The sequence below is a fragment of the Calypte anna genome, chromosome Z, assembly GCF_003957555.1.
Source record: "Calypte anna isolate BGI_N300 chromosome Z, bCalAnn1_v1.p, whole genome shotgun sequence".
Taxonomy (NCBI): domain Eukaryota; kingdom Metazoa; phylum Chordata; class Aves; order Apodiformes; family Trochilidae; genus Calypte; species Calypte anna.
Window position 1 is genome coordinate 11,278,548 of NC_044274.1, and position 27,856 is coordinate 11,306,403.

A 27,856-nucleotide genomic window follows, 5' to 3' on the forward strand; every position below is an offset into this window, starting at 1 on the left:
GTAGCCTGTTGGGTTCAGGGAGCTGAAGCAACCTGTATGTGCCAGGGTGGAGCTGGCTGTCCTGGCAGCCTGCCCCATAAGGTGCTATGCCTGTGCTGTGCAGAGCCTCGTGTAGATGTTTCTGTTCTTGCAATAAAGATGTTAAACAAACAGAAGGTCTCCAGGCTGTGACTGTCATGCAAGGTGGGCTGTGTCCACCAACAGGAATAGTGTAGGAATAAGGCTCCTGGGAGGGGTGAGTTTTGCACAATCGAGTATTTATTACATTTCCACATGTAGAATACAACTCTTTGAAAGCTTTGGTTGAAGTGGGGAGCTGGTTGTCTAGACCTCCATCCCAGCACAGGACTCCTTCACTCCAGCTCCCCAGGGATCCCGAGACCAGCAGGAGGCCTTCACACCCAGGAGCATGGGCAGAGAACAGCCCTGGTGCTCAGTGCTTCCCAGTTCTGCACCATCATCATGCCCACCACGCATGGCCACCCACCACCATGTGCCATCCTGCCAAGACCAGGTAGCTCTGGGTGAGGGTAACTGGGGCACTAGGCTGGGCACAAAGAACTAGGATTTCCTAGTTGGAGAAGACCTTTAAGATCTTTGAGTCTAACCATTAGTCCACCCTTACCTAACTCAGTGCACAGAATCATTCTGAGATGTGCACAAGACATCCCTCACAAGATCCAGGATGTGTGCCACAGCAGGAGAGAAGCTTCCCCACCAGCAGGACAGTAATCTCTGCCTGTGAGCTCCCTCTATACAGGAACCCATGGCTGGTATGATCCTGCACCAGAAGAGCTATACCCTCCTTTCCGCAGGGTGCACTTTTCCCACTTGGAAGCCCCCTGTGGGCAAAGGCACATCAGGATGTTACCTGGGAGGCAGATTTCTTTTCAGTGAGTGCTGGGATCCATGCCCCTCACCCAGGCAGGAAGGGTCCGTCTCCCAGCCAAGGGCTGCAGGATGACACTGCAGCAAGTGCTCCTCAACCTGCAGGCAGGACGCTCACCCAGTGCCCACCTCAGCACTGCAGATGAACCTATAGGGACATTGGGGTGTGTGCCCCATAACACACTGGTGACAGTCCTGCCTGCCATTCCCACCAGCAGCACCAGCAGGTGTCTCCCAGCTCTCCCCACTTCAGATGGTGATGGAGTTGGTGCTGGAGAACTGAGATACATAGGAAGCCAGGATGGGATTGGTGGGAAGAACTTTGATGGGCAAGTCCCAGCTGAATGTGTCTACATCCATTTGCTCCACCCCAGTCCAGGTGATGGCCTCCGACTGGCTCCCACGGAGCAGGCAAGTCCCTGCTGACTCCCGGGAGGTGACAAACTCAAAGTGCAGCCTCCACTTCAGGGACACTGTGGGAAAGAGGGGCATCAGCAGCCAACACCACAAGGGAGAGGGACAGCATCTGTCTCAGTGCTGGCAAGGAGTCATGGCAAGTATAAGCCCACTCGAGTGGGCCAGCTCCCTCCCACAGGACACTGCCCTGCTGACCACGGGGACAGGGGCTGGGGCCATGGCAGGGCCCCCGCAGAGACAAGCAGGGCTGTGTCCTTCCCCTGGTGGCCACTCACCGATGTTGGTGTTGAACCCCGGGGTGGAGCTGAGCGGGATGGGCAGGCTGAAGCTGCTCTGGGCCGTGTGCAGGCAGGACTCCTGGTGGCGGGCATGCGTGCTGAAGGAGACGGGCTGCCCTCGCCGGCGCTGAAACTCCTCCTGGATGCTTTCCTCCGTCTGCAGGCTCACCGAGAACTGCAGGGCAATCGACAAGGTGCTTACTGTCACAGCCTCACACAGGCCTGGCACAAAGCTCGTTTCCCAAACGAGCTCAGAAGTAGAGTCCTTATCCACCTCATTCCCCAAGGGGAACCCAGCTGGGTCCCACTAGAAACCCTATGGCCACCCACTGCCACCCCAGTCCTTTCCCCCATTCCAAATCCCTGCCTCTCCCCACAGTGAACCCAAAGCCAGCACTAACCTGCAGACACGGGATGTCTCCTTCTGAGAAGTTGAAGGTCCCGATGACATCCTCTCCAATCTTATACACAGTCTTAAAGATGCAGAACGTCCCCACCTTCCCACGAGTGTTGCTGATGTTGTACAGGTCTGTGGAGCAAGAAAGGGTTCAGTGTTTTGGCAGAGCTGCTCCATACAGTGCTCTGGGTTCATCACAGAGCCCAGCAGACATGACCCCACACCTGCTGCCTGCAGTGAGCTTCAACCTGAGCCAGAGCAAACCATGCACTGCCCGTGATTTGCCGGGGAGAGGGTCTGCGGCTGGATTAGGAAGAGCCTGAGCCTGGCAGGGAGGAGCCCATGGGAAATTCTGCCCCAAGCGGGCCCCGATGGAGCTGCTCCACAGCCACATTGGGAGTTTCGCTTTGCCGGGAAGAGATTTTTTTCAGCGAGCCCTGAGCTGAGCCTCATGGCCAGGTTAGGACAGCGGATCCAAGCTGGGAATATGACCTACGCAGGCTGCGTCGGGAGGTGGCCACCATGAGCAGTTCTGTTGCCAGGTCAGCAAGGCGCGAGTCCTTCTTCAAGCCCTCTTCCTCCTCCAGAAAGGGGTTTGAGGGTGCAACGGCCTCATCCTGTGGGAACTGGTAGTCCTTCAGCCCTGGGGAGAAGGTGAGAGCATCAGTGGGGCAAGGGTGACGACAGGCCTGTGTCTGCAGGGAGGGCAGCGTGTGGCCTTACCCTGCAGCACAAGGACACGGAAGGGCACACGCAGGAGCTTGATGGGGGAGTTGACACGTTGGCAGCCAATGGTCAGCTTGTACACGTACTTCACCGACTGTCCCCGGAAAGAAGGGGGTCCATCTATGGGCAGTGTCTCACAGTATGCATCTGCAAGGAGTGCAGGAAAGATTGCTGTCTTGAGGCCCCCATGGTCCCTGCACTGAGTCAGGACCAGCAGCAGGACTGAGTCAAGGACAGTGCCTGGTGCTTTCTTCTGTCTCCTTTCCCATCGCAAAGCCAAGCAGATCCCCCCCCTTTCCCTGCACCACCACTCTGCTCCTCACACTGCACACACTGTCATCCAGACACTGCTTCCAGCACATACAACCACACACACAAACCCTGCCTCGAAAGAATGTGAGAGATGTAAAAACCCAGGAACACAAACACACGAGAGCTAAACTTGTGCATCACGAGTTCAACCTGGATCTGTTTCTGTGCCCTTCCTTCCGACAGCGCTCTGGGGATGCGGTCACATACTGCAGATTCCTCAGGAGGTGCCCATCAGCTCCTCATGGGCTCTTTTGAGACTCACTTCACACAACAACAATTAGTTTCTTCTTCCTGTGCTGTTCTCCATAGCACCGTGTCTGAACAGCCAAGAAACAATTAAAGAGACCTTCACAACAACCCATGCTGAAACCCCCACGACAGACTGATGACTTAGACCACAAAGCCTCTCTGACTCTGAGACTTCAGGTATGCCAGGGCCTGGCTTTACACCATCATCAACCCTCTTGCAAGCCCCTTGGCTACCACACAAACCCCAGATCTTTTCAGTGCAGTGTGAACACTTCTGTAGTTCTCCCAAACCACACACTGTATAACAAGAACGAAGCAAACAGCAAACTATGGAAAGCCTCCACCTCTCTGGCTTGCACACCGTGACGCAGAAACACCCTGACAGAGGAAGGGCAGTATCCTGCTGTGAAACCACAGATCCTTCTCTGTGTTAGGCACATCCTAAACAGTGAGGCTTAGATTAAAAGCTAGGATTTTAAATATAACTTCTAGATTTAAAATAACAGAACTGCTAGGAAGAACAAGCCCCTGCTAGCGTGTAATGTCCACAGGCTGTCACACCTTAAAAGACAAAAGCTGTCCTGTCTGGACCAGGGAGCTGATAAAGTTGAAAATTGTCCTGACAGGGAGAAAATGAGGTATTTCAAAGAGAGGAAGCAGACTGCTGTAACCTCCTGTACCAGGCTTGACAAGACAGGTCACAAAGAACTTTATGCCCAGGGAAGGTCATCTGAGCAGAGACCACCACCATCCAATGAGGATGGGTGGTTTAATTGGCTTAGGAAGACCCAGATTCCGTATATATCCCACAAGGAAACACATTCCTGGTGCTAAGGATGCCTTCCTTACCCACTCACTCTACCCTCTGGCTGGGCTCCTGGTCTCTGTCCAGACTGCTTCCATTTCCTCTCTTCTCTGTGATCTATCAAATACTTGAAGGTATTACAAAACCTGTGGCAAAAGCAGCCACAGAAATTACTTGAGGACTTCAGAAAATGTGTTATGGTGACAAATTTAAAGAGCTCTGTCCGGGCAGCGTGTCAAGTGAATGGGAGGTGAGTCAGCTTCAGCATATAGGCACCATAACAAAGGGAAGATACTGGGGAATATGCTGGCTGGCAAATAAAAACAAGGCATTTTATCAAGAAACAGCCTGACACCACCTCAGCTGTATGTGCCAGCTCTGGCTACAGTTTAGTAACACATTTCTTTGCTGAAGCAGAATTAAGATTTCATCAGTTTTTGTTTGGTGGTTTTTGTTGGGTTTTTTTTTTCCTTTCCAAACTGTGTAGCAAAACTCAAAACTTCTGAAAAACAGGAAATGAAGAATTAAGATACACACCCACACAGCCTCAACTCTGCCCTCTGTGGAGCTGGCAGGAGCCCCCAGGAATGATCTGCGAAAGTGCCAGCTGCAATCTCACGTGAGAGGAGCCCCAGTGCATGCCAACAGGTTCAGTGTGAGCAGCCTGGCAGCACAGGGACTGTGACACAAGGGTTTTAGTGCTGAAAAGCACAGTGCCACACAAAGCAACATCCCATGTGACACCCACAACGGATGTGTGCATCACACACAGAAGGGGAAAGGTACACCCAAGGAACCTGAAAGTGCAGAAGAGTCTGTGTCCCTTGCAGGCACAGGCTGCTTGTGCCAGTGTCACTCAGTGGCAGGGCGGACACACACAGGGAATACAATACCCCTGGGAAGGGCAGGCTGTCACTGGCTTAGCTGGGGGCTGAACAGCTTCTGCCTGCAAAGCCAGCTCAGAAGGAAATACTCTCAATCCATCCCAGACACCTGGAGATTGACACTGATCTGCTTTCCCAGAGCATCATCCCTGAGATGGCCCTGGAAAAGGGGAAGGGAAGCTTCCAGTCCCACACCTGAGAGGAGCAGCAAGGAGTGCAGGAGAATCCAGGTGGATTTCTGCCTCTTCCTCCTGCTTGGCATGGCGACTTTCAGAAAGCACAGGGGACCATGACACTGGAGCAGCAGGGCCAGCTCCTTTGTCCTGCACGCTCTTGTAGAATATTAAGTAACTAAACATGCTCTGATGATGGGCTTTGCAGCTCAGGAGACGCAGCCCCAGACAGGGCAGCGCCACCCTGCTCACCACTGAACCAAAGCCAGGTTGGTCTTGCCCTGTCCGCCTTCTCCTCCAGGCCTAGAAAGGCAGGAGATTCCAGCTTCAAAACCAGCAAGTCACAGCCTGTGGCTAATTGGTCTCACTTGCAGCTCAGCTCCAGAGCTCAAAGCTCCAGCTGAGCTCCTTCCACCACCAGCACTGCCACCTCACTCCCTTTCCTCTGTGACTTGAGAGGGTGCCCTCAGCCATTTCCAGAAGATCCCTAGGACAACCAGAGGAAGCTATGTGCAGCCTGCAGTGCTTAACATTGTGTTGCTACTGGAGCATGAACTGCTGGAACACAAATGAGATCCCACATGAACTGACAGGCTGGGTGATGCAGCCACCCCCTGAGAGACAACAGCACATACTTGGGTTTTCACAGCTGTCACTGTCAACTCAGGTAGATGAAGCTGCTCAGAACAAGGAAAATGAGTTGATGAAAATTCCTTGTGAAAAGAATGAAAGTTTCTCTGAACAGCAACAGGGAAAGTAGTGATGACAGAGAGCTTGAAGGGGAACAACTGAAAAAAAATATTGATGGCTTTGGTGACACGGAGACATTAGAGCAGAGAAAATGAGAAGTTTTCCTCCTCACTTGTACAGCAGGAAAACTACAACAAGCAGAAAACTCTGTGATCTCTGGGACAGCCACAATCTGAAGATGAAGCAGAGACCTTCAGAGGACACCAGCTTAAATCCCAAGAATACTCCAGTGTGGCTGAAAAAGGCAGTAGGTGTGTGCAACTGTTGCTTCAGCTGCAGCCAGGTATTTCAAAACGCTTGATGCCTCGCAGCTACACAACCAACCTGTGGCAAAGGACAGGGGCCAGGGGCAGGGCTGAGGGACATGTTGCACTACACAGCGCTCACACAGTGGAGCGCAGACTCCGGGCAACTCCTTTAGCGCTCATGCTCCCTGCAAAGCACCTCCCCTCTGCAAGCACTCCGGTCTGCAAAGCTAGATTGAAAGCAGGGCTCCCCAGGGGAGGGCTCTGAGCAGGGGAAAAGAAGGTAGGACTCACAGGACTTTGACTCCCCGGGATCCAGCCGCAAGTCACAGAAGAGAATCTTCGGTGGGGTGGACAGGATACACTGTCCCCTCTCTCCTGGAAGAGAAGAAAAACCACATGAATGCTGCCCAGCCTTGGGCCATGCCAAGGGCAGCCAGGCCTTAGCTTCATGGGGAGAAGAGGACAAAGAGGAAACATCTCATGTTGTGGTCAGATCACGAGACATTCCAAGAACAGCTGGACAGGCAACCCTCCCGTTTCACTCCAAGCTGGTGCCACTGTGATCCCAGCATTAACAAGGCCCTGCAGCAGCCATCACCAGGGACTCACACAAGAACAGCACCACAGACTGACCTCCCCCTCGATGCCCTCCAGACACGTTGTAGAGTGCTTGCCCCCTGCGTGCTGTGCTCTCACCATCCCTGCCCAGGGTGACAGGAGTAGCACTCACCTCTGTTGGGGACAAAGACTGTCTCGTTCTCTGCCTGCACATCGTGCTTGCTGCCGTCGGAGGGAGGGAGCGCCACCCGGTTCTCACTGGTGTGGAACTGGCAGTGGATTTGGGCACTGGCCCACGCCAGCATCTCACTGGGAGCAAAGAAAAGCAACACTTTGTGTCTACACTTTAAACTCACGCTACAGCAAGGATGAAGTGACATGCAGAGCAGCACTCCGAGCCAGCCTTGGTGGCAATTCATCTATCAGAGAAGTGGGCAGACCCAAAAGCAACGTGTCACAGCAGCTCGGGTTCATGGCACCTGGATGCTCCAAGCTCCATGCTCCTTAGGGCAGGCAGGGCACAGGTATCCTCCCAACCCACTGCACTGTTCCCCTCACCAACATCAAGAGGTCCTTTATAGGACCTATTTTCTCCCTGTGATGCAAGATATTCATTGATAGCTACAGGGGAGGCAATGGTGTTCTTTTGCCCCCTCTCTGTACAGCCACAAGAATGGGTTGCATCCATCACAAAAAAACAGTTTCATGGTTTGGACTCTGCTATGACCCTATGACCTCATGCCACAGGGCATTTCCCGTGGCATGGCTGTCACCTTTCTGTTTCCAAAACAATAATCTGTTTTCATTTCAATAGTGGTCTCGTTCATTTAGCTACTAGAATATGGTTCATCTCGTGTTTTCTAACACCATGATCTGATTAGTAAGCACTGACACTGGAGTTTTAGGTGGCACACAGGGATTATTTTTTTTTTTTTTTGTGGCACATGGGTATCTCCCAGTCTGACACATCAGAGCAGTTAAATGTCTACACAAACCAGCAGAAAAGGCGTGCTGCATTCATTCCAGCTGACTAATGTGCTATTTGATCTCCTGTATGTATGTGCTGGCTGCCCTTACCCAAACACACATTGCTTACTCTACCAAGTTACCTCTAACCCCACAATTCCCGTTCTGTGCCTTCAGCAGTACTAGAACAGATTTTCCATAAAGACTGCCTTAAGGTTTTCTGTCGTAAGGTATCTGCTAGACAGAAATAAAGAAATGCTCTTGCTCAAGAGGCAATGTTTACTTATTTTATATAAGCTTAGCACTATTACATTACCTCCTAACACTCTATTTTTAATGTTTGTTGTTTTTTTTTTATTTCCCTATCTATTTTCAATATTGCAGAACAACAGGCCACTGGATTTTGTTTTTTAAGCAGATGCTCAAACAAAATTTGCATATGCCTCCCTACCAGCAGGTCTGGCTTGTCCAGCTGACAGGGCACAGAAGGATCCTGAGCTGGTGCTGAGGTCCCTTCCCTCCTCTCTCACCTCTCCCTACAACTCCTGTAGCTCCCAAGAGTCCCCGACAGGTCTATTTGCCTGGTGCCTTGACTGTGCTTTGATCTGTGTCCCGCCTTTACGCAACCCACAGCTACAATTTCCAAACACCAACCTATCTGCTGTCGCCATTCATATGACTTAGCCAGGTCTTGTCATTTTTATCATCTGCTTTTTTATTTTAAAAAGCTTCCTCTTCCCAGTAGAAGGTTTTTTTAAGGACCAAGACAAACATCAAGTTCCCAAACAAAGCTCCCTTTAACAGTGCTGCAATTGAGTTCGATATGTTCTGGAAGTGGGAAAAAAAGCTCTGTCACCACAGAAGATAAAAACTCCAGAAAGCTGGATGCTTACACTGCAGATGAATTTGAAAGCTGAATTCAGCAGGCAAGAGGAACCAGGAAGAAAAGATGAAAAGCTAAGGGAGGTGATAAACAAAGAAGCCCTACAGGTGTAATACAAGAGGCTGCTTTGCTGCTGCTGAGCCTGCAAACGGTTCCACCAAAACAATGTGTGAAATGTCTACTGGTGATGAGAAAATGCTGACAGGGCTGGAAACAGACACTTCCCAGGAAGGGCTTAAGATGAGAAAGCACCCTCCACCCCCTGGAGAATCAGACAAGGCCACACACTCAGCGGACATGGAGGCTTTGGGCAACTACTTATCATGTGGAGTCACCCCTTGTGAGCCAGTATCGGAAGCTCCCATCTTCTCATGCTTCCACAACACTTACTCTGTGCATGGTTATGATATGGGGAGATGCAGCACTCAATGGCTGAGCCACACAGAATGCTGCCACAGAAGGCTGCACCTTCGTGACTCTAAGCAATGCTTACCCCTCTGCTTGCCAGCACTGCAGGCCATGAACACAGTGATATGTCAGGGCATATCTGCTGGACGGTGAGAGCTCCCTCCACAAACATAGGAAATGATGATGCTATCTGGATGCTGCCCCGTGAGACTGTCAGCCTGGTGTATCAACTAGGTATCCCACTGACAGCCAGTTTATCTTCATTTTCTGGCAGTGACCCTGTCAAGAATAGTTCACCTGAGGGGCAGTTAAGAACATCTCTAACTGCATGCTCTTTTCCTGATCTCCTTTTTGGGGTTAGAGAACTAGCATCATTAGCTCTGTTTCATCCCTAAAAGAGCAAAGCACCCTTAAGGGATTACCTCGGGCAGGGGAGTCACCAGTGGCTGAGCTGGCACCATTGTCTCACAGCCCCACCATGACTACATCTGGCTGGTCAAGGCAAGAGAGAGGGAACCCTGGAAGTCCCTCTGGAACTTGGTGGAGAGAAGGGCCCACTGGCACAGCCTGCCATACCTGCTGGCGGAGGTAGAGGTGGCAGATAATGGGTTGGTGAATGTGATCACACACTCCAACACTTCCCCAGCCAGGAAGACAGGCCCACGGCCCAGTTTGGCCAACACCTCGATCATGGCTTGGACAATCCTGCTGCACACCTGCCAGAAAACAACACACAAACAGCACCCAAAACAATTAGGCATGGAGAGAGGGCTGGGTGCTGTAACAGCGGGGGCATGGTGACAGCCAGGCCGGGCACAACCACACGGGGGGGGGTCAGACACGGCACACAGACACGTACAGGGGGCAGGGACAGCCCTGACCCTGCACACACAGCACTGTCACAGACCCACAGCCACACACGGGGCAGGAGGTTGTGGAGGGGAGGGAGTAGAGACAGCCCCAGCTCCAAACACAGCGGGGGGAAACACGCACAGCCCTGGCCCCGCACACGCAGTTACCCTCCCCCCGCCCGCCCAGCACCACGCAGACGTCGGGGGTGTGCGGGGGGAGGTCAGGACATAGGTGTGAGGGGGCAAGGGACACCCCTGACACCCTGCTCCGGGGGCTCAGGGGCGGCCGCGACGGCATACACACAAACATAATCGCCGACCAGAGGGGCCAGGGCCCCGCAGAGCCCCCCGCACAGGCCCCCACTCCAGTCCCACTCACCACCCCGCGCCACACCAGGCCCGGCTTCCTCTCAGAGCTTTTCCCGAGCGCCTCGGTTGGGGATCGGGAAACGCTGCGGAACGCTCGGGCAGCGCTCGGGAACACTCGGGTAGCACTCGGGAACACTCGGGCCTCGCTCGGCACCTCTCGGGTAGCACTCGGGAACACTCGGGTTTCTCTCGGCAGCGCTCGGCAGGGCCGCCCCCCCGGGGCTGTCAGGTGGCGGCGGCAGCGGGGCGGGGTCCCGCATTTCCGGACGCGCTCGGCGGGGGCGTGCGCGCGCGCGCGCGCGGGGGGGGGGAGCGCCGTTCCCCGCCTGGGGCGCGGGCGGGGCGGGGCGGCGCGGCGCGGCGCGCGCGGGGTCGAGGGCGCGCGCAGGGCTGGTGCGGGGAGGGGGCGGCGGAGGAGGAGGAGGCGGCGGAGGAGGCGATGGCGGCGGCGGCAGCGGCGGAGGAGGAGGCGGCGGGGCCGCTGATGCGGCGGTACGAGGGTTCGGCGCGGGGCCGCGGCGTGGCGGCGGACGGCTGGCGCGTCTGCTTGGCCCACCGCTTCGAGGAGCCACGGCAGCCCTACGGCGCCACCGACGTGCCGTTCCGTGACGTCCTGCGGCATATCGGCATGGCCTTGCGGTACGCTGGAAGGAAGGGGGAGAGCCGGGAGCACCCCCGAGAGTGGGGAAGGTTGGGGGGGAGGGGGGGAACGGAGCGGAGAGTGTCCCCCGCTGTGTCGGGGTCGCCCCACAGAAGGTGCGCACGGGCGGTAAGGTCCGACGGCTCACGGAAGGCTGTAGGGAGCCGGTCTCCTCCCACCGCCAGCACTGGGAGCACTGGTGCCCGAAACCGGAGCAGGCGGTGGGAGGGCTCGAGGTATCGTGAGGAGCCTCGATCGCCGCCGCCGGCGGTGTCTGCGGGTCCCGATGCAGTGCCAGGCGCTGGGCCCCTTGCATAAGGCATCTCCCGGGGGATGGAGATGAAACGGCAGGGTTGGTGAAATGGTGTGCAGTACGTCAGGTTTGGGGGCCGGGACATCTCCGGGATTTGCTTTTGGAGTGAGATTGGAAGTAGCCAGGATTAAAAAAAAAAGTGCTGAGAAACAAGGGTGTTATTTGGTATTTTAACCTTTAAGAACCGTGTGCCGGAGGTGTTTGTGTACCCATGCAGGTGAACGTTGGAACCGATGAGGGTGTGATTTATTTCCTTGTGCTAGCGTTGATCTCTCCTCCTGCCTCCATTTTCTGAGCTTTTTTTTTTTTTTTTTTTTTTTTCCTTCCCTTGGAGGTTGTTGCTTGCAAAGCTGGTTCCTGCCAGACCTGATTGAAGGAGCAGATAGTGGACAGCTTTGGAGTGCATGGCACACTAGTCTGACCTCAGACATCCCCTGGGCATCAGGGAGCATGGGTCATGCATGGAAGATAAAAGGTGCTGGAAAAGCTGCCGAGGCAGGCTGTGGATGAGCTGAGCATGTGGGAAAGTGTGAAGTTTGGATGGGCTGAGTCGTGAGGAGAAGTGACAGCCAGCTTGGGGAGGCTGCTCCTGGCCTGTACTCGCTGTGATGTCAGTGTGGAAGTGGCTTGTTATCAGTCCTAGAAGAAGGCTTGAAGGTTTAAAAGCAAAAAGCTAAAAGTCAGGCTCTTCCCCTGTACACATTCAGGAGGTGATTTGGTTGTCAAAATCTAAATAGCTGTGTGGAGCAAAGCACTAGGAGGCTCCAGCCTACAGAGCCGAGGAGAAGAAGGACAACAAGAAATACCTGCCAGGTTTTGAATAAAAACCCGAGGGCAGTGGTGTTGGCTAAGGAAGGGCAGCTAATGCAGGGGTGTGAGGACCTGTGGGAGGCTGCATGCCCCTGGCGTTGGTGGGCACCTGCATGTCTGCCCAGCAGAGACAGCTGCCTGGTGGAAACTGGGGTGCTGGTCCTGCAAGAGGAGCCTGGAACTCAATCCTGTGGCGTGGCAAGTGGGTCTGAACCTCTGGAGCCCTGCAGATTGGCTGAATGACCTCTCCTTAATGACCCATGATGAGCAGCAGCCCCTCTTGGTGGGGCACCCAAGGCAGGGGTGCTCTCAAAAGCTGGCATGGCTCAGTGCATCAGGTGTACAGTCACCTGGTGCAAGGTGCTTGTACCTCCCAACATGGCTAGAAGCACCTTTGGGTCACTGCACATCTTTGACTGTGACCTGCAGAGGAGCCACCAGGTCATGGGTTGATTTGGCATCTTTTTGAGTTTTTTCCTCTCTTTCATCTCTTTCATCTCTTTCATCTTTTTTTTTCCTCTCATACTCCAGGTGGCATGGCTGGGGGTGTCAGCAGCCCTGGGGTGGGATTTTTGTTGACTGGGGGTGTTCCTTCATGGGGACACCAGCAGCTGCAAATCTGGAAAGCAAAGGTCATGTGAACATTTGGGCTTGGGCAGGTCTCCACAAAGGTGTCTGGTGTGTGCCCTCAGAGAGGGTCACAGCACCCATTTGGAACTACTTGGTGATGTCCAGACAGGTTCTAATTTCACTGCCTATTCGAAGGGAAAGAAATGTCTTGCAGCTCTGGCCCGGCTTCTGGTGCTGCAGAACATAAAGACTTTTCCCTGGTATTTTGCAGCCCTGACAGAGCTGTTAATAGCCAGCAACTGGGCATTCACCACCTTCTCTTGGCTTGCACGATTTTTGGAGAAGCTGGCAGGGGAGGAGTTTGCCTATTGAGATGGCAGAACAGCTCGGGCAGTGTCTGTCTGTGAATTCCAAACCTCTCCTGCTGCGTGCTCCCAGGAAAACTGCTTTTTAAAATCCCTCCATCACCTCCTTCCCAACAAGCTGGGATGTCCCAGGGGCTGTGCCACAGCCACTCTGCCTGGGCATCTTATCTCCCATTGCCAGAAACCTGCTGGGGAAGTGGCTGGGTTGGTTTGCTGGTGCTATTTTTTGTTCGTTTGTTTGTTTGTTTAAATAAAAAAATTAAAAATTCCTTGAGAGGGAGAGCACGCTGCCAAAACCTTGCCTCGGCAGCATAAATCCAGGGCTGTCTTGGCTGGGAGAAGAGCAGTGGCAGCAGATGTAGCTTGAAGATAGTGACAGGCCCTGATTCAGGGCGGTCGTGCAGGACAGGCTGGTTCTTGTGGTGCCCTGGACTTCTGCAGGCAGAATGTCCTTAAACAGCCAGACGTGAAGGTGAGTATGCAGGAATGGAGAAGCAGGCTGCAGTCAGGTTCTCTGAGGCTATAGCCTGGAAAATGTCACCCTGAGAAGCATTTAGGGACCTTGGGTGTTGGCGAATAAAAGACAATGTTCAACAACCATGCAGCCAAAAAAGCAAGTGTGGGTTGTTTGTGTTGGAGAGGTGTGTTTAGGAACAGGGATGTCATGGAACATCCTCTCTTGCTTCTGGGTCCTCATGTCCTGGGGGATTAGTGCCCACTCATTGGCCATTGCCTGGGCTCTGCATCCCAGAAGCCATCAGAGCTGTCCAGGCTGTGTGCTCCCAGCTGGGGTGGATTTCTTCTCTTGCCAGCGTGGCACTGGTGCCTGACAGTAGCTCAGGGATGTTGTCCACCATGGGGACCCTCCTGGCGCCGATGGCCGTGGAGCTGCCAGTTGGATTTTGCCTGTCTGTTTGCTGTGGGAATATCAGCAGCTTCTCCTGGTCTGGTAGCTGGATTCTGTATGCTAATTGTCTCCATACAGAAGATTTAACTTGGGGCGGTTCATTAGCAAAAGCCTGTCCTTTACGAGCACCCAGTGGGAGCCCAGCCCTGCTCCTCTTGCCCGCAGTAGTGCCGGCACACCCAGGTGCAGGTGTGCCCCTGCTTGGCTGTCTCTTGATTCCCAGGCCTGTGGGTGAGAGATTATCTGATGGGCAGTGCCTGGCTGCACAGCTGGAGTGTGAGCCCAGGTGAGTCCCTGTGGTCTTGCCAGCTGCAGACAGCAGGCATCACCTCCTCCAGGGCAAGGCTGCTCTGTGCCAGCTGCCCCTGAAGGATGTGGTAGGGCTGTTTGGGATGATGGGGACATGAAAGAGCAGAGAATGGCTTCTCTGGCCTTGTGACCTACCTCAGCAGGTGATGTACCCCACCAGGCATGAAGGTGCTGGTGATTCTTGTGTGGATTCTGACTTCTTCATGGACATCCCAACACAGGGAGGACTGCTGGAGTGAGTCCAGAGGAGGGCCACAAAGATGATCAGAGGGCTGGAGCACCTCTCCTGTGAGGACAGGCTGAGAGTGGGGGTTGTTCAGCCTGGAGAAGGAGGGGCTCTGTGGAGATGTTACAGCAGTCTTCTAGTACCTGAAGGGGCTACGGGAAAGCTAATGAGGGACTTCTTACAAATAAGGGCATTGAGTGATAGGAGGAGGGGGATTGGCTTTGAACTGGAAGAGGGTAAATTGCAATTAGACATTAGGAAGAAATTCTTTCCTGTAAGGGTGGTGAGACACTGGCACAGGTTTCCCAGAGAAGCTGTGGCTGCCCCATCCCTGGAAGTGTTCAAAGCCAGGTTGCATGGTGCTGGGAGCAGCCTGGTCTAGTGGGAAATAGCCCTGCCCATGGCAGAGGGGGGGATTGGAACCAGATGATCTTTCAGGTGCCTTCCAAACAAAACTGTTGTGTGGTTCTGTGATCTGGGGAAGCCCCCTGGCCCTACACAAACCAGGAGAACTTCTCTTGGGTATCAGACTGCTTTGTTTCCATGCACTTGCAGACAGTGCTCAGCTGCCTGAGCTCTGCCTGCTTACCAACACATGCTGCAGATGAATGGTAGGGGCTGCCACCTCACATGTGTTGTGGGACACAGATTCCCATTGTACATCTCTATAAGAAGAGCAATGGCAACGTGTGTTGGTCATGTCCTGCCCAAGGGGACAGTCACACTTGCAGCTCTCCTATTTCAAACCTCTCTTTCCTTTGCAGATACTTCAGGTGGTGGTATAAGAAGACCCGCATAGAGAAGAAATCTGCCTTCATCGACCTCTTGTGTGCTGTTCCTCTACAGCAGATCTATGGTCAGCCTCCAGTTTGGGCACTGGGCTGGTGCAGTGCCCAATGTGCTGGGTGGGCAGGGATTCACACGGGGCCATCAAGACACTAGAGGAGGGGAGAGGGTCAAGGAGCCTCTGGGGTGCGGTCAGTGCTAAGAAACGCCCAGAGCTGTGTGGGATCAGGGAGGGGAGGGATGGGGGTGCTGATTTCTGGTGTCTTTGCTAGGGTGCCCTCTGGGTGGGATTGGGGGAGGCACCATCACCCGTGGCTGGCGAGGCGAGTTCTGCCGCTGGCAGCTGAACCCCGGCCTTTACCATTACGAAACAGTGATTGCCAACCAGGTAGGTGCAGTGGGGTCTGCAAGGGATGCCAGTGGCTCTGCAGCAGCAGCAGCCTGGGTGCTAAAGGAATCTGCTCCTCTCATCCCCTCCACATTCTCCTCTCTTCCCCAGTTCACGGTGTGCCTGCGTTGCAAGGGGCAGACAGTTTACCAGCAGGTCCTCTCTGTGGAGAGACCCAGCACTCTGCAGGGATGGAACTGGGGCTTCTGCGGCCACTATGCCTTCTACCATGCTCTGTACCCCCGTGCCTGGATGGTCTATGAGCTCCCGGGGCAAAATGTGGTTCTCACTTGCCGCCAGGTCTCTCCTGTCATCCCCCATGACTATAAGGTAAGGAGGTAATGGCTCCATGCTGGTTGCAGCCTGTCCCGTGGGAGTGCTGGGCCAAGCCATGCTGCAGAGCATGGCAAGTTGGCAGAGATGTGGGATAGCTGCCTGCATGGTAGGGGAGGAATTGACACAGTCCGGATGGGGCTGTCCTGTGAGAAGCTCTCAGAACAAGCCCTTGGCTGGCTGAGCTCAGCGCATCCCATGACTTTAAGCTGGCGAAGTTTTGACACCTGAGCACTGCTCGTGTGTCTGCAGATGCTGCAGTAGAGGAGTTTGTTGTCCCTCGTTGTCCCCAGCCCAGCATTTCCTGGAGGCAGCCTGGTTATTGTTCTTTCCCAGCCAGGTCTCTTCTTTCCTAAAGCCCTGTCCCCAAAGCCAGCTGCCAGCTGTGTAGCAGGGGGGCCCTGGGAGGCTCTGCCCCTCTTGTGGTAGTTGGTGCTGGAAGGGTTGTCTCTTTTTCTTTGTAGCTGCTCCTTTCCCCTCTGACCTGTGCTGTGACTCTTTGTACCACTTGTTCCCTGCCTTTGGTTTTGTCCTGTAACAATCCCAGCTTCTCTCCACCTGAAATGGCAGGTCCAGAGCTGTGGCCTTACTGCCTGGATGATCTGGTGGTAGCATTTTTTGGAAATCCTCAGCTTGTATTTGTGGGTTGGTTTGTCATCTGGCTGTTCCTAAGAGTGTTTTGTCTGGCTTTTCTCTGCCATCCCCAAGTAAAATGCTGCCTACCAGCTGGGCTTTCCTGATGTTTCCTCGTGTCTTCACTCAGCAATGCTCCCAGGCAGGAGGAACCCTTGCAGCAATGCAGAAGCTCAGGACAGCAGCAAGGGATGCCTCCCTGCTCCTTCACACTGCTCTGGCTTGCTCCTAGCCTCAGGCCAGGGTGTTAGGCTGCACTGCCAACACACCTGACCTTCCTCTTACCCCAGCAAAGCACGTGAGCCTGTATCAACCTGTTGAGCAGCTGGGTGGTGAGACACCTGTCTGAGCCTTAAACGCTGCTTTCCACCTCTGTTATCACCAGATGTGGGGTTTAGTAGCCCAGGGCTTGTGAACTGAATTTTGTATTGCCTGCCCCCTAAATTCCTCTGCTCCCACTGGAGCAGCTTGGCAGTGGACACCGAGGCAGAGTTGTCCCTGTTGCTCTTGCTCCTGCTGCATCCTGCGTGGTCTCCCCAGCAGTGGGACAAGCGATGCTATCCATGGAGCCTATCCATAGATAGCATCCGTGGATGCTATCCATATAGCACCAGCCCTGCACACGTTGCTGTCTCTGCCAGGACTCCAGCCTGCCGGTGGGAGTGTTCATCTGGGAGGTGGAGAATGGGAGGGACGAGGAAGTGGAGGTCTCCATCATGTTCAGCGTGCAGAATGGCATGGGAGCAAAGGATGACAGGAGCGGCGGGCACTGGAACGAGCCCTTTGCCTTTGAGAAGGAGGGTGAGCGGGTTGCTGGAGTCCTGCTGCATCACTGCAAACATGTTAACCCCTTCACCCTTGCCATCTCTGCCCGGGAGAAGGTAAAGGGCTGGCTACTGGTGGTGGGGCTTCTGCTGATAGGGGCTGGGGGGAGAGTGTAGAGCCCTGCTGCTGCATGTGAAGGAGCTGCTTGAAAGCAACCTGGCAGAGGTTGTGGTCAGCTCTGTTTCTTAGTGCTCACTGGAGCAGGAGTGGGACAGGACTTCCCCAAGGCACCCTCTTTGGGGATGGGTGTCAGGAGAGAAGCTATGGGTGAAATGTGTGGGACAGCAGGTTTAGAATTAGAAATCCTGAGCAGCATGCAGGAAACGAGCCTGGGGTCCCAGAACAGGGGGCAGGGGGAGCAAGGGACAGCAGCCTGCATCTGCTCTTCAAAAGCACCAGCCCCTGATGATGCTCTTCATCTCCCCAGCCTGGCACAGAAGTCACCCACCTCACAGCATTCAATCCAATGGGATCAGGTAGAGAGGTGTGGCAGGACCTACTGCAGGATGGCAAGCTGGATTCCCCTGATGGTGAGTCCCTCTCTCTCCCATGGCATAGGTGAATGGGGACCAGGGAATGGGTAGCAACACTGGTCTCAGGGCACCCAAGTAAGAGTGAATTTCTTTTCTTCTAGCCACCTTGGTGTCATTGCAAAAAGCTCTTGGTGCTGCTGTGACACATTCCCAGCTTTAGGCTGTATCTGAATTTCCCATTGCTTGTCACGCTCTCCTTGCTGTGGTTCTCCAGAAGGTGTCTGTACCCCTTTGGGGCAGTTCTCAGCTATGTTAATTGCACATGGCTGTATTATCCTGTTAGTCTGTGTTGCACGCTGAGCTGAGATTTCTCTTGATGTACCCAGATGATTCCTAGACACTTGGAATCCCACTGCCAGATCATAGAATCATCATGGTTGGAAACGACCTTCAAGACCATGAAGTGCAACCGCACCACCTTAACCTCTAAATCATCTCCCAAAGTACCACATTTACCCATTTTTTGAATGCCACCAGGGATGGCAGCTACACTGTCTCCCTGGGCAACCTGTTCAAATGCTTCATCTTTGTTTAGAATTGTTCTAGTGGGTGTTTAGGAGTGCTTGGGCTATAGTGCTGGCAATACTTACTGTCCTCTTGTTACTGCATCCATTCCCTTCTGGTATGCCTGTGATACTTCTCTGTCATCTTCAGTTATTTGCTGCCTTGACAGGAGCCTTGAAGCAAGGTGCTGTCTCCCATTTTGGCTGCTAAGCTATTACTGTGCTAAGATTTGGTGACCATTTGCCTAATGTCCCTACCAGCTTTTGATCAAGGATAATACTGGCAAACTGGTGATGCTGGCACTAGGCTCTTGCAAGATTTCCTGAAGCTTAAATTATGTAAATCTTTACATAAATATTTCCGGAAAACTAAGTTTCCTGCCTAGATGCACTCAGAGCTCCCCAGGCTATTGGGATGTGGTTTTCCTTTGTTCCTGCCAGGCATTATCATGGTCAGGATCTGTACTTCTGTTAAAATTGTTGCATTAATGAGTTTACCTGGTACGCTTGTCACAACCAGCATATAATTATCCAGCTGCCTCTGGGCCTCTCTTAAATTCAAGCACAGTTAAAGTGCTTTGTAAAAAGCTGGAAGCAATGACTGTCACTAGAAAGTCACAGTGTCTCTGACTGCAGCCCACTTAAAAAGTCATGGGGCACTCCCTCTTTTCCACTAGTGCCTGCTGGCTTTTCCTGCCGGATTTGTTCCTTTGCTTTGATGACTTATTACTTTAACCCCTCCACCCACAGCAGGTATTTTTTCCTGCTTGCAAAAAGGAATTACTCACGTGCAGTAATGTCATCCCTTAAAAACCTGGGGAGGGTGCCCTACAAGTTGCAAGGGGGCTGAGGCACACCCAAATAGTTTCACCCCCCTCAGGGTGCATGGGAGCATCAGTCATCCCCCTGTAGGGCTTCCTTGGTCACTTGTCAATATTTTTTTTTGTCCTGGCAGGTAAAAGCAAACTGACAGAGAAGGGGGAGGTGACAGCAGCAGCGGTCTGTGCCAGTTGCAAGGTGCCTGCCCATGGTCACAGGACGCTGGAGCTGGCCCTGGCTTGGGACATGCCCTGTGTTCACTTTGGCTCCAAGGAGAAGCTGCACCTCAGGTGGGTGGGTTGTCTCCAGTGGAGCTGGGCTCCTGTCCCTGAAAGCCCCTTCTCCTTGCCTGTGGGCTGGAGTGCTGTGGGGGAAGCCTTGTCCCACCCTGTCCCAGTGGCCACAGCTCACAGAGGGGACCTTTTCCCAGCCCCTGTTCTTCCACGCCCTGTTGCTAGCAGTCAAGTTAGTCTGCTGTTCACTTCACTCCAGCCCCACTCCCATGGCTGGGTGGGCTTCCCAGCTTGATCTGGCCCTAAGACACTCACCAAAGCCCTGCCCTGCAGGAGGTACACACGGTTCTTTGGCAGTGGAGGTGATGCTGCTCCTGCCCTGTCGCACTATGCCCTGATTCACTGCGAGGAGTGGGAGAGGAAGATCGAAGCATGGCAGAAACCTATCCTGGAAGACAGGTAAGGCAGACGGTAGCTCCTTCTTGGTGGTGTCCTGGGGATGGTCAAAGAAGGAGCATCACCACCTCAGCTGCTGTGGCTGAGTTTCCATCTTGCCTGCAGCCAGCTGCCTTCCTGGTACAAGTCGGCCCTCTTCAATGAGCTGTACTTTGTGATGGATGGGGGGACCATCTGGGTGGAGCTGCCCCCTGACTGCTGTGCAGAGGACCTGCAAGGGCCGGCGGGGAATGGCCTCTCCCACCTCCTCCCTGTCCTGCGGGAGTACGGAAGGTTTGCTTATTTGGAAGGTAACTTGCTGGGACTTGATGGATGATCCCAACTCAACCCTCCCTGTTGCTGTCTCTAGGTGCTTTTGACCTGCTGCGGGGATGCTTTTCACACACTGGTGTGCAGGGAGCAGAGCTGTTCCTGGCAAAATCCCTTGTGGGACCAAGTCCTGTAGGATATGGAATCATAGAATCATTTGGGTTGGAAAAGACCTTTAAGGTCATCAAGTCCAACTATTAGCCAAAGTTTACAAAACCATGTCCCTCAGCACCATATCTCCACATCTTTGAAATACCTCCAGGGATGGTGACTCCACCACTTCCCTAAGCAGCCTGTGCCAGTGCCTGACAACCCTTTCAATGAAGAAGTACTTCCTAATATGCAATCTGACCCTCCCCAGGCACAATTTGAGGGAATTTCCTCTTGTCCAATTACTTGTTACTTGGGACAACAGACCAACCCCCACCTGGCTACAGCCTCCTTTCAGGTAGTACTGGAGAGTGATAATGTCTCCCGTCAGCCTCCTTTTACCTGGACTAAATAACCCCAGCTCCCTCAGCTGCCCCTCCTAAGACTTTTTCTTCAGACCGTTCACCAGCTTCATTGCCTTTCTCTGGGCACACCTCAGTGTCCTTGTACTGGAGGGCCCAAAGCTGAACACAGGATTTGAGGTACATGGCATGAGGTATTCTCCAGGACCCTGGGTGCTATATGTAGAGAATAAAATCCATCTCTTGCTGTGCCAGGGCCATGCAGGAGGGAGGACCTTCCCTTCCTTTTCCCTCCCTATGTCAGGTCTTCCATCTCTCACTGTCTCCCATCCCTCACTGTCTCCCTGGTCCTTCCAGGCCAGGAGTACCGGATGTACAACACCTATGATGTCCACTTCTACGCCTCCTTTGCTCTTGTCATGCTGTGGCCCAAGCTGCAGATCAGCCTGCAGTATGACATTGGTGAGTGACCCAGGAGACCCTTGCCCAGGTGACCTTGGATTGATGTCTGTGGATGTCTTCACCCATGCAAGAGATGGAGGATTTAGGACAGGATTTGCCACTGAAATCTGCACAGTGGAGCCAGCATCTCCCTCTGCAACTTCTCTGTCAGGGCCAGGACATGAACCACAACAACGTTGCGGCCTTTTTTCATCACTGGCCAGCACTGGAATGCCTTCTTGTTGCACTGGGAGTGCACCACTGGCTCTGCCTATCCCGGAGAAGCCACTGGTCTTCCCAGCTCTCTCCATGCCTCTTGCAGAGGAGAAGCATGGGCCTCTTTGCAAACCCTGATGCTTTGGGTGGGCTTGAAGGTGGCTCAGTGGTGGCCTCTTTGCTCCCAGTCCTAGGTACTGCCACCACCTTTCTTAAGAGAGTGGTGACAGTTGCATGTTCCCTGCTGAGGAGAGGCTGGGAGCAGCCTGATGTCCCCTCAGCCCTTACCAGGGTGCTGTGATCTTGCAGCTAGAGCCCCTACAGGCAGCCTGGGTGTGCTCGTGCTGGTGACTCTGACCTTGCCTGTGCCAGGACTGTGCTGCTGCAGTGCCAGGTGCCTTTCTCACATCTCTTGTCCTGTGTTTTCTCCAGCTGTCACTGTGTTCAATGAGGATGTCCAGCCCCGGCAGTACTTGATGTGTGGTCAGACAGCCCAAGTGAAGCTGAAGAATGTGGTACCACATGACATTGGGGACCCAGGTGAGGGGTCTGGCCTGGTTGGCTAGGGCACAGAGGGGATGCAGGGCTGCTCACACAACTTTCTCAGGGTGGATAACTCCCAAGCTGTGGGAAAGTGGTACAGTGCATGGAATGCACTGTTCCCTGGGAATGAAATCTTGGATGGTTTGGGATGGTGATGCAGACCAAGCATCACGGAACTTGTTCAAGGGAGACAAAGGGAAACTGAGCAGTAAAATCATGGAATCATTTTGGTTGGAACAGATGTGTAAGGTCACCATATCCAACCATTAACCCAGTGCTGCCAAGTCCTCCATTAAACCACATCCCTCAGCACTAGATCTACGCATCTTTTAAATCCCTACAGGGGTGGTGACTCCACCACTTCCCTGGACAGCCTGTTCAGTGTCTGACAGCCCTTCCAGGGGAAGAAATTTTTCCTGGTGTCCAATTTAAACTTCCCCTGGTGCAAATTGACACCATTTTCTCTTATCCTCTCAACTCCTCGGGAAGACAGTAGAAGAAAGGCTGCTTTTGCTAGAAATGTCACAGGGTACCACTTGTCCTTTTAGTGCTCTTTTATCGCAGCACCCTTGGGGCCTTGATTCTGACTGAGGGGGTGCTCCAGGCTTGTTGTCCTACTGCATCTGCTCTGTCCATGCTTAGGTGATGAGCCATGGCAGCGTGTCAATGCCTACCTGATGCATGACACAGCCAGCTGGAAGGACCTCAACCTGAAGTTTGTGCTGCAGGTGTACCGAGACTACTACCTGACACAGGATTCTGTGTACTTGCGGGACATGTGGCCAGCCTGCCAGGTACCTGCAGGAGATTGGGATGTGGGGCTTCCCCCCCATTTTCACTTTCCTTGGGAGCTGTGCAGCATCCCAAGAGGATGGATGCTTCCAGGCAGAGCGTGAGGGACAGCCAGCACTCACGGGCTGTGTGACTATCTCCTGCCTCTCCCACAGACTGTGATGGAGTCAGAGATGAAGTTTGACACAGATAACGATGGGCTCATTGAAAATGGTGGCTTTGCTGACCAGACGTATGATGCGTGGGTGGTAAATGGAGCCAGGTGAGCAAGAGAGGCAAGTGGGGGTTGGAGATGGGGACTGTGGGTGGGGAAGTAGCTCAAAGCTGGCACCATGGTCTCTGTCTCTTGTGGGAGCTCCATGCAACCCGTGGGATGTCCCACTCTGCTGACACTGTCTCTTTTTTTGCTCTGACAGTGCATACTGTGGTGGGCTGTGGCTGGCAGCTGTCTGCATGATGTGCAAGATGGCAGAGGTGCTTGGGGATACTGAGATCCAGCAGAAGTACCGGGACATCCTGAGCAAGGGCAAGGAGGCATTTGAGAGGATGCTGTGGAATGGTGGGTGCTTGGAGGGGGGGGGGGGGACCATGGTTGGCTGCCCATGTGTCCATTGGTTCTTCCATGGGTCATGGACCCTTGCATGGGGTGGGGGAAGCAGGGCAGATGTCATCTCTATAAGTAGAGTGGTATAGTAGTTTAGAATAAGTATAGTGATTTAGAAGTAGGTTGGTTTAGAAAAGTAAAAAGAAGACCCTTCTGGAAAAGTTGCCACACTCCTGCTTCACAGGATGTAGGGCAGGCACAGCACACGTGAGCTGGGGTCCTAAACTAGGGATTTAAAATTGTTTCCTGATTTTATTCGGTTTTTTTCTAGGAAAATACTACAACTATGACAGCAGTGGGACCGAAACCTCCAGCAGCATCATGTCAGACCAGTGTGCTGGGCAGTGGTTTCTTGGGGCTTGTGGTCTTGGCCAGGGGGAATATGAGGTAAGAGAAGAAGTAGCCTGGTTCAAAGTGGGATGAGGTGGGACCTGTGCCCAGAGGGGAGAGGCAGTGCTGGCATGTGGCACAGGTTAAGCTTTAAGCACTATTAACATAGTCTCCAGCCCACTCCCCTGCTGTGGTGCATAGGCAGGTGGAGGCTTTTGGATGCGCTTTGGTGCAGTCTGCCTTAAGCCAAAATCTGCTCACAGAGAGGCCACACAAGGAGGGCCATGTACCCACTGTCACTGCCAGAGCTTGTAGGAAGGTCACACTGGGGTTTGATTGGCAAGGCACTCCGTTTAAAAATGAAGCTTTCCATGTGTTCTTTGCTGCCCAGTCCTAAATTAATATCTGGGGGAACTAAAGCTTACACGGGGCCCTGAAGTCTGTTGCTCTTCAGTTGCAAAAGAATTGGTGCAAGACTCCTCTTGTCTGATGGGACGGTGAGAGCAGCTGCTGGTGGTGCAATACCTGGAGCAGAGCTGGGAAGTGGAGAGCCACCATATGGATTATTTATGATCCATAGAGAGCTGTCAGATCAAAGATCTCTGGTGGTGGTGATAGACAAACACTTTGGTTGGGAGAGGAGAGGAATGACTTTTGGCTGTGTGAGGATGATGGGCAATTCCACTGTTAGTCATTACCAGAGGGGAGCTTCAAGTTACCTTTGCTGGGAGCAGCTTGTGCTGAAAACTATGAGATTTAATGAGAAATCAATGTTTCCCTCCTGATTTATTCCTCTGTTGGTCCCTAGAGCATGGGCACTAGGGCTGTCCCCAGGCCTACAGGCAGGACCTGGCCCACACCTCATGCAATAATACCCAGACATCCCTTTAGGGGGGAAACAGTAAACCTGATGTAGTCAAAAAATCTTGCCTGGCTTTACATAACCTTGGGCTTTTGTTGCTGAAAGTGGCACTATTCTCTGCAGTTGGTGAGCTTGGAGCTCACTAGAGATGGGACTGGTGAAGTTTTCTCTCCTGTTACTACAACCATCAAGGTTTTTTTCCATGTATTTTGATCCCTTGCCTGGCTGGCAGTACTCCTGTTTGTAACCTCATTAATGCACTCCTGCTGTAATGAAGTACAAAGTAGGACAAGCCTGTCACCCCAGTCCTGAAGAAACTGTCCTGAAATTTGACAGACACAGCTGCTTCACACCTCCCCTCTGCTAACTTCTGCTCCCTAACAGTGCTTGAGCTTCTCTCCAGAGCCCCACTGGGGAAAATGACTGTGGAGTGCTTGGCTTTAGTGCAGATGAGAGAGATCTGCTGTCTTTCCTTTGAGTGTACTAAAGTTGTCTGTTTGGGCTGCCCAGCCTGCCTTAGCAAGCTCCCCTCTGGTGTCACCAAAACCTCCCATTTGCCCTGGCTCTGATGATACTTGCAAGAGAGGTCTGGAATGTCCCTGTGGGCTGTGCTGATGAGCATGGAGCTGTCTGACTCTTCCCTTTCTTGCAAGTAGATGTCATGGTTGCTCCATGGCATCTCTCCTGATCTTAGTCACTGCAAGGTCCTAGGTGGAAATGAGCCAGCCTTCCACTTGCAACATCACTGAAACAGTGACTTCTGCTGCTCTGACACTTCCTAGTTTTATTGCCAATAATGAAAGCAGCACAACAGCAAAAGCTTTATTTCCTTTCAGCTGTGCACAGAGGCTTTTGCATTTCAATGCAGTCCTAGCTTGCTGCGTTGTTGCTTCACTGCTTTTTGTTTGGCTGGCAGGTGTTTTCATGCTCAGGTGGGCATTGGTTTGGTTTTGGGTTTTTTTGTTTGTTTGCAGGGTTTCACTTTTCTTTTTTATAAAGACTTACTCAGCATGATACTTTGGTCTGTTCTTGTACTTGTTCCGAGTTCTTGGCCTTTGTTTGTTGAACAACTGTGTTGTTCATTTCCTCCCCACCTTGTCACGAAGAGAGGGCTTTTACTTTGTCCTGATAATCTCCTGAAATTTCTATTTATCCACTACTGACCTCCTGCAAGTCTTCCACTTTCACTTGGCATAAAAGTTCCATATCTCTCCTACCACATGAAGAAAACAATCAGGCATCATGTGTATGTCAGTCTGACCTCTTCATCCCCAAGCTGTCCCTTTTCTCACCTCAAACTCTCCTTGGTCAAGGCCACAAACTCTTGCATCATCATCTGATTACAAAATCAGAAGGATTAATGTTCTTTTGGAAGCACTCCAAACTAAGCCCTCGTTTTGTTTTTCCCCTGAGCCGAGTTGGAATGTAAAAAAAAAAATTTTTTTTTCTTTCAGTTTTCCCCCTAAGATCCCCAGCACTTACCCAAACAAACTTACTGGTATCCACAACACCCACTTAACGGGTACAAGATGCATTCCAATGTCATCAGACTGGCTTTCCCGTAATTTTTCCCTGTGGTAGGAAGGCACCTCCAGCCTCACTGCTCTTGCAGGCACTGCAGTGCCCCTTGCGGTTGCTGCAGATGGTCTGAGAGAACATCGCAGAGGTTTTACCAGGAGAAGGGCTGAGCCTGGAATAATTGTTTGCCTGGGAAACGAGCAGTGGTGATGTGGTGAGGTGTCCAAAGCAAACTCCTGGGAGATGTGGAGGGGCTTGAGCGGTGACTGAAGGTGAGAGGCTGCTCATGGGGACACACTATTTGGATGAGCCTCCCTAGGAGGAAGGTGGAATGAAGTTCAGCATGTCAGCTATTGAGCAACTGTTTTAGGGGTTTTTTTCTCTGTTAAATTTTCAGGGAAAGAGGCTTTTTCACTTTCTTCTGTTATTTTCCTGAGGTGGCTGTTTGCCCAGTGAGCAGTGTTGAGCTCTTTCTACTGGAAGACTTAACCCTGCTCCCTAAAGACTCAGCCTGAGGGGTCTACAAGTGCCGAGTCTGAAGCCCTCTCTCTTTGTGCGTGCAGGTTTTCCCCAAGAGCCACGTCATCAGTGCTCTCAAGACCATTTTTGAGAAGAACGTCATGAGCTTTGCTGGTGGCACCATGGGAGCAGTGAATGGCATGAGGCCTGATGGGGTTCCTGACACCTCCAGCTTGCAGTCCGATGAGGTGTGGATTGGTGTAGTCTACACCTTGGCTGCCACCATGATCCAGGAGGTGAGGCACCGGTGGGCGGTACCGCGGCGCCTTCTGGCAGCTGCCATCTCCTCGCTCTCTGTGGACGGGCTGATGGTTTGTCTGGATGGGCTGATGGTTTTGTCTTCCTTCTGCATGCTGCAGGGGCTGGTGGAGGAAGGCTTCCGTACAGCAGAGGGCTGCTACCGGACGGTTTGGGAACGTCTGGGCATGGCATTCCAGACACCAGAGGCGTACCGGGAGAAGAAGGTTTACCGCTCTCTGGCTTACATGCGGCCCCTCAGCATCTGGAGCATGCAGCTGGCCCTGGAGCACAGGGCTGGTCGGACACCAGCAGCCCCACAGCCCCCCCAGGTCCCCACCCACCCCTGAGCCTGGTGGCACTGCATTGGGGCAGTGGGTCCTCCCAGGGGCTGGGTGGGACCCTTCCCTTCTTTGATAATACTCACATTGCTGCTTTCCTTCCCTACCTCCACTACATGCCCTTCACCTCAGGGGGGCCTCCAGCCACTGATGCTGAGCACGAGGGAGGATCTGAGGTATACATGGTGTCTCCTTGGAGAGGAGAAGGTTGGGATAAGGAGGTGCTGCTGGAGCCTGTGCCTCTCCTTCCCCATCACTCAGGGCTCTGACAGCCTGTAGGACCCCCAGCCATCCTCCAGGGGAGCTGGTACCTTGCCTGGGAGCACAGGAGACCACTCCAGCAGTCAGTAAGGCTGGGTAAGGGGATAGCTGGCCTGCTGGCCAAAAAAAAAGTGTGTGGGTGTATGTGCGTGTGAAGAATGGTGCACACAGGCGTGTGGATGCTGTAGTTGTCCCTCTGTGGTGTGACACTGCAAACACAGTGTCCCAAGGCAGTGCCCCAAGGCACCAGCCCCAGGGAAATGTGTGGCAATACAATTCCCAGGGGAGCCCCAGCTCCCCAGCCCATGACAATCGGAGCCCAAGCAGCAGGTCCTGGTCTGGCACCATGGAACCCCTCCCTGCTGGTGCCGGGGGAGGGCAGCAAAGCACGTTTTAGGGGATAAATCATTGTATGTTCTAAATAAATCTGTCCAGCTGTTTCTCCTTGTTTGTCTTCTCTGCCATGGGGGTAAACTGTAGGAGGGAGCTCCTGTTGCTCCTGGTTTTATTGCTAGTCTGGGATGGAGGGGGGCTGGGGATGCAAGGGGGGAGGCCCTAATTGCAAACTGGTTCTTGTGGGACTTTTCTAATGGGAGCAACGTGTGCCTTGTCCCCCAACA

The 27,856-nt window shown here is 53.1% G+C and overlaps 2 protein-coding genes across 5 annotated transcripts; one reads left to right on the forward strand and one right to left on the reverse strand.

The window, feature by feature from the left end:
* Positions 1 to 240: 240 nt before the first annotated feature.
* RGP1 (RGP1 homolog, RAB6A GEF complex partner 1) lies at positions 241 to 10,371 on the reverse strand. Of its 4 annotated transcripts, none has more exons than XM_030467822.1 (9): positions 10,188 to 10,371; positions 9,519 to 9,658; positions 6,858 to 6,994; positions 6,419 to 6,502; positions 2,704 to 2,853; positions 2,477 to 2,623; positions 1,985 to 2,112; positions 1,581 to 1,758; positions 241 to 1,361 (listed from the first exon to the last, which is right to left on the reverse strand). In XM_030467822.1, exons 2-9 carry the CDS (start codon positions 9,632 to 9,634, stop codon positions 1,138 to 1,140), a joined length of 1,164 nt encoding a protein of 387 aa, XP_030323682.1. In that variant the 5' UTR covers positions 9,635 to 9,658; positions 10,188 to 10,371; the 3' UTR covers positions 241 to 1,137. The 4 variants fall into 4 exon arrangements, with proteins under 4 accessions (XP_030323682.1, XP_030323680.1, XP_030323679.1 ...); XM_030467820.1 differs by having other exon boundaries at positions 9,519 to 9,660; positions 10,140 to 10,262; XM_030467819.1 differs by lacking the exon at positions 10,188 to 10,371 and having other exon boundaries at positions 9,519 to 9,950.
* A 236-nt stretch (positions 10,372 to 10,607) lies between these two features.
* GBA2 (glucosylceramidase beta 2) lies at positions 10,608 to 27,679 on the forward strand. Its single transcript, XM_030467738.1, has 17 exons — positions 10,608 to 10,801; positions 15,067 to 15,158; positions 15,361 to 15,476; positions 15,588 to 15,806; positions 17,084 to 17,323; positions 17,695 to 17,797; positions 19,259 to 19,412; positions 19,689 to 19,814; positions 19,917 to 20,101; positions 20,930 to 21,034; positions 21,662 to 21,769; positions 22,415 to 22,566; positions 22,720 to 22,826; positions 22,981 to 23,123; positions 23,440 to 23,555; positions 26,442 to 26,633; positions 26,757 to 27,679. Exons 1-17 carry the CDS (start codon positions 10,647 to 10,649, stop codon positions 26,982 to 26,984), a joined length of 2,541 nt encoding a protein of 846 aa, XP_030323598.1. The 5' UTR covers positions 10,608 to 10,646; the 3' UTR covers positions 26,985 to 27,679.
* Positions 27,680 to 27,856: the final 177 nt, after the last annotated feature.

Coding starts and splice junctions, on each gene's coding strand:
- GBA2 (XM_030467738.1), top strand. CDS start 10,647: ATGCGGCGGTACGAGGGTTCGGCGCGGGGCCGCGGCGTGGCGGCGGAC. Junction 17,798..19,258: donor CAAGCTGGATTCCCCTGATG/GTGAGTCCCTCT, acceptor TTGTCCTGGCAG/GTAAAAGCAAACTGACAGAG. Junction 20,102..20,929: donor AAGGTTTGCTTATTTGGAAG/GTAACTTGCTGG, acceptor TGGTCCTTCCAG/GCCAGGAGTACCGGATGTAC.
- RGP1 (XM_030467819.1), bottom strand. CDS start 9,703: ATGCCTAATTGTTTTGGGTGCTGTTTGTGTGTTGTTTTCTGGCAGGTG. Junction 2,113..2,476: donor CACCTCCCGACGCAGCCTGC/GTAGGTCATATT, acceptor CTTGCTCCACAG/ACCTGTACAACATCAGCAAC. Junction 1,759..1,984: donor GAGACATCCCGTGTCTGCAG/GTTAGTGCTGGC, acceptor ATTGCCCTGCAG/TTCTCGGTGAGCCTGCAGAC.